The following is an 11,564-nucleotide window of genomic DNA, read 5'->3' on the forward strand; positions in this document are numbered from 1 at the left end:
TTTTTTCTTCTGGCACAGGCCCTTTGCACCCTTGCAGCTTTTTCCTTTTGATAGTAAAAGATAAAGTGACTAGAAGGACAGCTTGTCTCTGAGAAGGGTTATCGTTATAACAATGATACTTTTATGGGGATATGTATATATGTATATATACACACATACATATACACACATACACATTTTAAAAATAAACACTTGCATCTTGGTATTGCTTACCCTCTTTTCCCCCTTCTCCCCTCCCTCTCACCCCCCACCCCCCAAAATATCAAACCCTTGGCCATCTTTTCCCACTAATGTAAGCTGTGGGTTTTCAGAGGCAAACCGATGAAGGCTATGATGAGATTTACAATAGAAGTATTGGCAGGAGATCAGCTGCCATCTGTGCAGGTTTGGAGCTGGTAGAAGTCACTTCACTGAGGTGTTTGGCCTATGGGGGAGAAGAGCCTCCTTACCTCCACCTCTCCAGGCCCTCTGTTGTTGAGCTGACTGGACAAGACAATCTAGGGGTCAGAAGGGCTGAAACCAGAGGGTGGCGGAGATCCTGCAGGGGGCACCTGCAGGGAAAACCTCATTGGCAGCTGGAGGAAAGCTGCCCAGTGCCGGGTGGCCTGAGTCAGAGCTTGTGCGTCTGCAGAGTTGGGAGGAGAGAAGACAGGGAGCGAACATCAATGGAATCTCTTAAGAGCACTTGGAGAGCAGTCAGATTCCTGAGCATGAGCCATGGGCAGAAACAGGAGGGCCCGTGTCTTCAGTTTGAGAGGGCATAGAAGCGATTGTTTTTTTCGTTAGCTCTCCTTTTGATAAGTGGGGTGGGGTGAGAGTGGGGACAAGGCTTTTTAAAAAGTATGCCTTCATTCAGGAGGGAGCTGGGCTGCCTAGGGCATTCTTGGCTTTCATTTGGAAATAGACTAGAAGTGGACTAGAGAGCAGAGAAACTTCCTCCTCCCACCCTACCCGATGGAGTAGGGCTTCCATCTGAGCTCTTGGAAATATTTTTTTTCTTCCATTGGTTTTAATAATTAAAAGTCCCTGCAGGCTTCAGGTAGCTCTAAAAATACATAATTTAAATTACTTTTGTGTACATGTCTCTCAATTGATGGCAACAGATACTTAACTCTTTTCACAGCTTCTATTCACCATGTAAGTTTATTTTTTCTGCCCTTGCTAGTGCACCTCTTTTAAGAATGTGATTAGTTTCTATGGCGAGTTTGACTGTGATGTTATGCCTTTGAACTTGTGGGTAGATAGTTCTGCTGCTTCTCTTCTTAAGGTTATGCAGCAAAGCAGCAGCAGTTTTAAATGACCGTCAAGCACTGCATACATGCACCGTGACGGGGGAGAGGGGAGAGATGTGAGGGCGGAATTTACCAGTGTAGGCAAAAGACCCTAAGAGGTCTCGGCAAATCCAACTCTGTAGGTAGTTATTCAGGTGAATCACAGAAACGAGTATAAATCTAAGAAGCAGTGCTTAAAATGGGCTATTGTATGTAAAGCAGAGGTGGGTGGTGTGCAGTTTCCCCTTCCCCCAAATCAGATATTCACTTAGGTGGAATCGACTGTATCTTTTTACACAACATATAGAAAAAAAACAGATACGTGAAACAGTGAGGTGTGTAGATGTATCACCAACATATAATGACTACCAACAATACAACACGCAGAGAGAGAGACAAGTATTAGGAAAATGGTTTAATATTGGAGACAGAAGCAAAAAACTGCATCACACAATAACATACGTTACAAAAATAAGTTTGACTGTTTCAACTACACGGTTATGTTCACAATGAGGACAGAAGAATCAGAAAAAACTTTGATCTAAACAGCAAAAAAGCAAACCCCTAAAGTTTTAACTAATACATTTATCCACTTAAAGTGACTGAGTACTTCTAAATCTAATTACCTTATTGTGTAATTGCACAATACAGAATAAAAAAGTGAAACTTACCGCTGTATTTTAAGACAAAATTCTAATGCTAGATATAAGCAAAGGGAAAAAAGAAATCAAGCCAAAGTTTTTAATTCTCAAAAGAAAAGCAACTTTCTTTCTATCAACCAGAAATCAAACTTGAAATCAGTCATTGTCAGGGGGCCCACTAGAGTAAGCCACAAAAATTTCCATTTTTTAAATCTCCAGTATAAAAAGTTCCACTGGTACAAAATGCATAAGTACAATCAGTTGTAGAAATAGGAAAGCCTGTGTATTTTTTTTTTTTTTGGCTCAAATTCCATCAAACAACAAAATCCGAATGCATCAATAAAACAAACAATACTCAAATGGTCTTACAGTTTCCACTAGGTTGCATTAACTTTGGCTTTTCTCAGACAATATTTAAAAACTATTTTGTAATTCTAAACAAAATGATATTAATCTACAAACATTCTCACAGCACAAAAAAACACAAATACATTTTTTGTATGACATTATTTAAAAAGGTAATGAAACTACAGGTTTTTTTTTAAAATTTTATTTCTTGTTAATTAGCACTTAAGATAATAAAAACAAACAGTAAAATGAGTCCAGAGTAGCACAAGCCAAAGAACTAGAACCCCTATGGTGAAAGAAAGATGAACTTGTTACGCCTTGAGGACTGCCATTTTATCACAGTTCTCTAATTTAGTTTAAAAATGACTATACATTTGATTTTTTAAAAAAGCAGTTTCCCTGTGTGTTTTTTTCTTCTGGCACAGGCCCTTTGCACCCTTGCAGCTTTTTCCTTTTGATAGTAAAAGATAAAGTGACTAGAAGGACAGCTTGTCTCTGAGAAGGGTTATCGTTATAACAATGATACTTTTATGGGGGGGAAAAAAAAACGTTCCCCCTGAATGTCTTGGTTGCCTGCAAAATAAGAACCACTCAACTTAAAGTGCCGCCCTGAGCCTCTTGTCAACTGCACTCAGTTCTTCTGCAGGTGGGTGAAAGGAAAAGAGGGCAGTTTGCTTCCGTGAAGAAAGTGGAAAGTGTTTCTTGAGATCTATGTAGAAATTGGTAAGAGATTCAGAACAAAACAATCTAATTCAAATGGTGTTCTCTTGCGTCCCTATGCATGCTTTCTACACACCACCATATACTATATATGAGACGTGTGATAACTTTTCAGCTGATTGCTGCAGGAAGTACAAAATAGCCCTCAAAGGATGAAGGAAGGCCCCAGCAGTAGTAAACACGTGTGAGGATAATACAAATCATTTCATTATAAGTGCATGTGCTATAAGAAGGAAACTTTTTTTTTTTTTTTTTTTTGCATCATTAGAGGCTAGTTCTTTCCATCCCAGGGCTATCACATCCACACACATTGAACCAAGCAGGGTGGTGACCGGGACGAGGACAAAAGGAGTCAGCAATTTCTGAACGCCATTAGAGACAAAGAAGCTTCCAGGGCCTGCTTTCAGGAAGGCAGGACTTTAGGGGTGGGTGGGGGGCGGGGGCTGTAGGGATAACACTGGGATTTGTCAAGACAGCAAGAGATCTATCTGTTCACAGGAAATCAAAGTAATATGGCACTTTAAAAAGTGGCAGCAGGAACCGATGCTAGATATTTGGTCAGTAACCGTGATAAAGAACTGAGTTTTACTTGTATGGTCAGTACATGCATTCAATTAAAATAAAGACGAAGACTATCATCAGCTTCTAACTCCACACACCTTGCTGTTTCAGAGGCCTTGCTGGGGTTAGAGAATCCCCAGCACATGGCTGATTAGAAATATTAATTAGGAGTATTTAAGAAACAAAAGCAAAAATACCACCCAATCACAAAGTCATTTAACTGGAAGGTATATGAAAATATCCTAAACTAGACCATACCACTAAACCTGATCTCAAAAGCATATAGAATTTAAAGTTTATTTAGGTGCTGAATCTATTAACCATCCCCCTCAGAAGGATTATCGAGTAAACTGTTTAAAACTGAAGAAGGAATTCCAGCAGCACATTCAGAACTTTTTTTTAAATGACCAGAAATAATCAAAAGTAAAAAATGGTATAGGAAAAAAATTAGGGTTAAAGTATATATTTTTCCTTTAGATGTGCCTTGTGGAGTTTTTCTTTTGGATCTCGACCAAAGGGTTAAAGTAGTAAGGACAAAAAAACAACTCAGAGAAGATATATGTGATGACAAAAAAAATCCAAAACCCAAAACAAACTAAAATCATGACAGTATAAAAGTTATCAACATTCCAGATAGCTCTGGGTAGAAAGGGTTAAAAGTTCAAAACTTTCTCACCTTAGAGGTTTCCATATATAATGAAGAAAATACATTGTGAGGTTGCCGTCACAGCATTGATGTGCAGAGTGGTTAAAAAAGTGAGACATGGGCACTTATACAATGTCTTACAAAAAACATCATAGAGAAATAACGAACAATAACAATTTCAGGCAACAAGACCACAGGATAGCAAGTTAACAAACTTTTTAACCTCTTTTTTTTTGTTTTTTGTTTTTTAAATATTAGGGATTTATACAAAACACATAATAAAATACCCATGTTATCAAATTACTTCTCACAAGAAACACACTGAAGCTCTAGGAAGGAAGTACCTTTGGAATTTGGCACTATGTAGTTTCACTTTTTTCTTTAAAAGAAAAAAAAATCACATTTTGCTGAACACAAACACATCTAAATAGTCCACAATAAAAAAAAAAAAATGACATCAATGCTTTACAAGCCAACACAAAACTTATTCTGGAATAGGTATTTTTTTCCCCCTCACATGAAATTTTTTAAGCAAACTTTTTTTTTTTGAAATTCTTTTTTAAGCAAACCAATTCTAAACTTGTCTTATCAACAAAGAACATTAAGACCATAAGACTCATGATGAAACCACAACTTAATTCACAGAAGCACCAACGCAACACAGTTTACAGTAACCTTCCTCCTGTACATTGAAACAGTATAAAATATAGGTAATTTCATGTGCATTAAACCATGGATTGTCTAACTGTGAGTCAGTTCAGCAAAAGGTGACACAAATAGGTAGCATTTGCCCCAAAACAGGGTAAATATTTTTCTTATACTAATCTACAAAAAGTGGTTCTATATATATATCTTAATGAGAAAGTGAGCCACCTAAAATGGCCTTATCAAAAAACTTTACACTGCCTGAAAAATGTAAAAACTATTACAGACCTCTAGAGACTTAAAATCAGACAGTTTTTTTCTCAAACTGTTTTTGGAAGTAGTCTGTTAGAAACCAACATTCTGTGTCCCTGGACACATATTGCTATTGTTACCAGTGACCGGGAAGAATGCCAATCCCTGTATAATACTTTCAAGTCTGTTTTATGAAAAGAAAAAAAAAAAAAAAACATTTTTGCCACAGGTTTTTTTTTCTATAATTTTTCTAATAATAAATTTCAGTCTTGCATGAATGCAGCAATGTTTTTCACATTGACTTCCCAGAATTCATAGCTAGATGAGGTCACATGCAAATTTCAAAGGTCAAACTAGATCAAAGGTCAGTAGGAGAACCAAATATGATGTGAGGTCAGAAAGACATCAGAAACAATGACGGGACGATGAAACTTTTTTTTTGAGACGCCACAGGGACATGCTAGGCAAACGGTGAACTAACGGGCATGAAGATGTCTAGGGAGAAAACAAGGGAGAGTAAAAAGTTACACAGAATCTACGCAGCAGCAACAAAATCACTCTTAAGGGTGCAGGAGAAAAACTAATGCAAATCTTAGGTCATTAGGGAGTCTATGAGCCATCCACATAATTTGCATTTCTTACAATCTCTATCCACAGCACAATGGAACCCCAAGAGAATCCATCCAGAGAGGGAGAGGGAGGGGATGGATTCTGAGTGTTTTGGGGTGAGGGGCTGCAAGGGACAGTGGGGAGGATCCAGTTTCAACGAATGTAACATACGGGAAAGTCAGACAACTGAACTGTAAACTAGATAATGGAAGTTACGAACAAAATAATCAGACAGATACAAACGACAAGAGGATAAAGCATGAACTTCAGGCCTAGAGTTCAACGGTGAAAAAAAGCCCATTCCTAGAACGATTCCTCTAGAGACTACTTCAGAAGGCTCTAGCCAGCACAGAGAACTGCTCTTCAGGTACCCAATAAGTTAACAATAGGCAATAAATAACTTCCATTATTTCTGAGGCAGTAAAAATTTTGTACAAAAATAGAAATGCTTTTTTTACAAATAAAATTTACAGGCCTGTGGCTTTCTTTTTTATTTATGTATTATTTATGTATTATTTATTATTAAATTTATCTTTCAAGAAACATCAAGTATTTTCATTCCTTTTTTTATTTTTAAACCCTGTAGCTTTAAGAAACAGATCTCTAAATCTTTTTTTACATTAATCCTTTCTAAGAACTAAAATAAAACAATAACAAAATAGACAACCAGTGTAATAACCTGACCAATAAATGTCATGTTTCTTTGAACCCTAAAATAAAATCCTGCTTATTAAAACGAACCAAATGTAGTGGAAAGACATTTTGTATTGTTTTAAGTGCTTTTCCTGGCTTTTCTCCTGCGCTAGGCCACCCTTGACCTCTAAACAGCTGGTGCCCTCCTAGGGGCGAGCGCCACAGGACGCGCGAATTCTCCAGGCAGGGCACCAGGGGTCTCGGAGTCAGAAGTGCACGTTAGCCTTTGTTTGCCTTTTAAATTCTCAAGATGTCATTTATTTGTGTATGTGTTTTTCTTTAAAAAAGCAAAAAAAACAAAAACAACAAAAAAAGGTAAAAGGAGATTCAAATTGCAAAACAAAGGAGAATACAGTGGCACAACTGGAGGAGTTTACTCGATAGAAACAAGGTAGCCCAAGTTTTAAATATGGCGAACTGGGTAGGGGGCAGGGGGGAAATGGAGGCCTTATTGTAAAAATAATCGTCTCTCTTGGTAAAAGTTGGCAATGTGGTCCTCCTCTGCCTTTCCTGTTGAGAACAGGCTGGCTCGTGGGACTTACCCTAAGAAAGCTAAAATAAGAGCAGGGAGCCTCTGGGGTTAGGATCAGTAAGGTTTGCTGTCGTTTTTGGAGCGCTTCAGCTGGACCTTCAAACGTTTCATGCCAATCTGAAAGCCATTCATAGCCTGGATAGCAGCTTGCGCAGACACGGGATTGTCGTAGCTAACAAAACCTGGAAAACACAAGGGGAAGGAAGGCGGGAATCAAGATGGAGCGGCAGTGGAGCAGAGAAGGGGGCCAGGGCCCCACGGGACAGCTGGACAGCGTAATGCGAATGGTCACGCACTGGTCCCATGGCCACGCGGGCGCGTGTCAGGGGCAACAGCGGGCGGCCCACTGAGAGGCAGCGACAAGGCCAGCCAGATGCTGCCGAAAGCTGAGTCTCTGCTCGCTGACGTCAGTGAAGCCCCTTAGAATCCTTCTGCAAGAACCCAGGAGCACGGGTGGGCGCTGCTCATCTGAGCAGGGCACAGGCAGACAGTCCAGGGCTGGAAGGGCCCAGAAGCTCAACCCAGTTGAGCTCAAAAGGCAGGATAATTAAGGGCAGGGCTGGCTAACGGTGTCCTGCTAGAGACCTGCTGCCTTTCAGTCCAGGTCACCGTCCATGCCACAGAGCCCACACCTGTTCGGCTACAGGATGGAGTTAGTGAATTAACTCTAGAATAACTTACACTTGATTTTTAACATGTTGGAGTTATGACTAGGGGCCTGGGGGAAATGCTGGATCGTCCCCTCATCTCAGCTCCCGTTTTCAGAGCTCCACTGAGTTCAACAGAATGGAAACTGATCTCCTGTACTCCCGAGAGTCTAGGGGAATAAACAGTCTAAGTAGCTCTGGGCCTAACTGTCCCCAGTATCTTTTCCCTGCTCTGGCATTCACCACCAAAAAAGACGGAAGGGCATGATTTGGAAAAAGAACTGATGATAACTGCACAGACTAAGAAACAGGATTCCACAGAGTTTGATCTAACGCCGGGGCTGGGGCTGGGGCTGGGGCTGGGGCTGGGGGCGGTGGTGCCTGCGAAGCCTTCCTGATACTTCCAGTGCCAGAGTGTTGAGCCTGTACAGTCCCTACTTACTGTTGGTGGTAAAAGGAAGCTGTTGTCCTGATTGGACATCAGCTCTTCAGAAGGTTCTAGACCAAGCTTCTCCGTCCACCGACTATTCAAGTTTAGAGCTAAAGAGAAAATTCCTTTATAAACTAGAGGGAGAAGGACATTAATGTACCTTTAGCAGAGTTCTCAGCTGACAAACATGAGCAGGTAGTAGAAAGCAGAAAAGTTTCTCACAGGCAAGCATTATTGCAAATGGTAATTTAACTTTTTGTGAAATCTAATTCCCAATAGATAGATAAATAGAAGATACCTGTCAGACGTTCTCCTTTCCCTCTGGGTTTTTATCCAGAAGTACAAAGATGATTAAAGAATGGAGATGGGTCAAGGGTGAAATGGATAACGAAAACTGGCCAAGAGGTCAGGACGGAATGGGGTACCACCTTATGACTAGCGAACCTGGAATCCCAAGAAATCACACTGGCTCACTGAGAAACCTCAGTATGGGATGCCACGGCTTCCAATAAAAACCGAAAACACAGCCCATCATGCGAAATACAACTGTCTGCTCACACCCACAGCTGCGGCTCGCGTTGCCATGCACACACTGGTGGAGTAGCTTGTGGGCTGAGTTCTTTTCAAAGCAGTAAATATTTTCTCAAAATCAAGCCATGAAGCTCAATCCCTTTTCAGTCAACCTCCAGATGAGCCCAGGACATTGTTTGGTGATGAGGCAAATAAAAGTCTGGCCCAGAACCTGTGCGGGGAAGCTCCCAAGGGTCAGCTCGTGGTGAGACACACACAGCCCGTGTAACAACTTACTCTGTGTCGCGCTCTCCTGAACCAGTGCCAGGGGCTGACACACCTGTCACAGCAGCAGCAGCGCAGTGGGTTCAGGCTGATGGCCCTTCCACTTGGGGAAAAACCGTGACTGAAATGGTGGGCGTACTAATTCCCCTAACAACAGAAGTTTCAGACCATCCCGGGCGACGGCACGGAAATTAGAAAGACGTTACGATAACGGCGTATTTTAGCAGCCAGAACATTCTGGTTGCCCCATCATCAGTCGGCCAAACGCCAAGTTGAGTTTTCGGCCGTCTGAGAACCTCTCCCACCTCTGATGTTCTTTATACCACACAGTTCCCTCTGGCCCTTATCTGTTCTGCTTTGTTTTGTCTTATGCTGTTTATACCTCCCACCAAGGTGAATTAGTAAACTGGAGGAGTGACTCAAGCAAATCTTCTTTCTCGACCTGGGCCAGAACTCGTCAAGTGAGTAATATGTACTCTGAACATTCTGCCTACTAGCCCCCAACCACTCTGGGGACTAAATGGGTTTGAAAAATAACACACAATCGCTGCCCTCCTCCCGCTTCAGTGCACCAGTGCAGGCAGAGAGCTTTCCTCTCTTGGGGCAAAAAATGCCCTGGGGGGCAGAGCCTGGGCTGCTTGAGGGTGGGCGGGCGGGCGCGACAGCCTGGGCCCCCGAGGCCGGGCCTCCCAGTGTCCTCGGAATACCTGCCCCTCCCGTTCTCCCCGTGCACTCCGCCAGCCCCTGCACACACACCTTGCGTGGCTTCTCTGGCTCCTGAACCCCAGCACAACGCAGCTCTTTATGTGGCCATGCGACACATCGCCCACCCACCCCTGCACTCAGCTGCAGTGGCAGCCTGCTCGACCGCACCCCTACTGGGGAGGCCTGAGCCTGTGTGCGCAGTGTCAGGGTGCTGCGCGGCAAGCCCCCAGTGCCACGTGTTGCCACATGCAGCCACAGTGGCTGAGTCACATTGAACCTGGCAAGGTAAGGAATTAGTGGCAAGGTGGCTGCAGTGCCGTTCTGTATCAGGACAGATTAAACTATAGTCTGGTAACCGTATTCCCATCTGGTAGCTTGTGGTTCAATCTGTGAGGTTCAAAGACACTGCTGTGGCTCTACGGTGACCCATCAGGAGATACACGTACGGGGCACATCCATCCACCGTGTCCTGCAGAACATTACCTGCTGTGTGGGCACGTGGTTTAAGTTCCCAGATCCTTCCTTTTTTACAGCCCCCTCCTCTCTGAGTCAGTGACTTTGCCCAGTCCGCGTACGTGGATCCGGAGAACCAGGAAACACCACTGCACAGGGAAGGCCCTACCCTGACTTCCGAAATATCTGCCATTTACAGCTTCCTTCCTGGGCCGCCTCACTTGGGGGGGTGGGGGTGGGGGAGGTGGTGAGTGCTGTAATAGTCTAGCTTGGTTTCTTTTGCATACCAAAGCACTTGCTCAGATTGGTCTGTTTGTCAATGAAGACTTTAGCAGAGATAACATTTCCAAAAGGCATGAACATCTGCAGAATGTCCTGGTCTCCAAACTCCTGTGGAAGGTGGTAAATAAAGAGGTTTGCACCCTCTGGACCTAAAGAGGAAAAAAAAAAAAAAATCAGAGTAAGGTATTCTTCACCTCTGAGCTCCCACCTCCGAGGAACGCTTTAAAAACAGACAGGCTAAGCTCCCCTCCCCGCACCCCCGGGAGAAGACAGAAGAGATGGTGACGTGTCAGGTGCCGCCGGGGCTTTTAGGAAAGCAAACGCCCTTCCGAGTTTCCTCACTTCCTAAGAGACGCTGGTGAAGAGTGGCTTCCTTTGCACTGCTCATCTGTGGGTCACGTCTGCTCACTCGACGTGAGCACGCGTGGGGGTGAAGGTGGCGGCCATGGGGTGGCGTTGGGGAGACGGCTACGTTCTGCGCTATGTGTGCACTGGCTACGTTCTGCGCTATGTGTGCACTGTCTCTGCGGAGAGGGTGTCCTGTGCCTTCCAAGCAAATTGTAGCAATTTAGAATAATGGATATGGCAGTAATGCTGCTTGGATTTCTCAATCATTTACCTAATTACCCATCCAGTTTTGATTTGCCAAATCTCTTAACACACAGTCTAATAATCATCTTTATTAGGAATGACTGGCAATGAGTCAAGGCAGGGAAAAATAGGTAGCTAGTTTCACAACTGTGATAGGAATTGTACCACTGGGAATGGGAATTAGCCTTGAACATGAATGCATGAGATGGAGCAGCCAGCCAAAGACTCTTCACTCTTACCCATCACTTTCCAGAAACACTAGAAACAAAGGCAGAATGAGGAAGATCTTAGCTATGTGGGTTGGAAAGATATGGCCTCTTAAGTTCCTTTCCATTTCTCACAGCTCTCCAGCCACCTGCACGAGAACTATCTGAAGGTTAAAAGAAGCAAAAAGGAGAGAGGAGGGAATCCGAACCACCCGATGGACACAGCAGTTAAGACGCCTCCCAGGTCAACAGTGCTGGGGATGGCGGCACAGCCTTTCCCACAGGTCCGGAGAGGCTGCAGGGTGCGATGCCTCTGGGGTGTTGTGTTCTGGGCATGGCGTCTGGGAGGGCAGGGCGCTCGTGCAGCTGGTGAACAGCCTCTGCGGCTGGTTCACGGGACCTTAACTGGCCCTCACAGCAGAGCGGCCAGGGCACAGGCTGCTGTAAGGTAGGTAGGTAGGTAGGTGGGGTGTAGGGGTGTGTGTGTGTGTGTGTGTGTGTGTGTGTGTGTGTGTGTGTGTGTGTGTGTGTGTGTGT

The 11,564-nt window shown here is 43.5% G+C and overlaps 1 protein-coding gene across 3 annotated transcripts in view; it reads right to left on the reverse strand.

The window, feature by feature from the left end:
• Positions 1-1,671: 1,671 nt before the first annotated feature.
• The window catches only part of CELF2 (CUGBP Elav-like family member 2), a 512,960-nt gene continuing 503,067 nt past the window's right edge, over positions 1,672-11,564 (reverse strand). For all 3 annotated transcript variants that reach the window (XM_011359641.2, XM_023530355.1, XM_023530354.1), the window contains 3 exons: positions 10,236-10,379; positions 6,929-7,100; positions 1,672-5,579 (listed from right to left, as the gene is read on the reverse strand). In XM_011359641.2, coding sequence (XP_011357943.1) covers positions 6,973-7,100; positions 10,236-10,379 — 272 coding nt within the window. In that variant the 3' untranslated portion in view covers positions 1,672-5,579; positions 6,929-6,972. The remainder of the gene's footprint in view (positions 5,580-6,928; positions 7,101-10,235; positions 10,380-11,564) is intronic.

This window comes from Pteropus vampyrus, unplaced genomic scaffold (assembly GCF_000151845.1).
Source record: "Pteropus vampyrus isolate Shadow unplaced genomic scaffold, Pvam_2.0 Scaffold49, whole genome shotgun sequence".
NCBI lineage: Eukaryota > Metazoa > Chordata > Mammalia > Chiroptera > Pteropodidae > Pteropus > Pteropus vampyrus.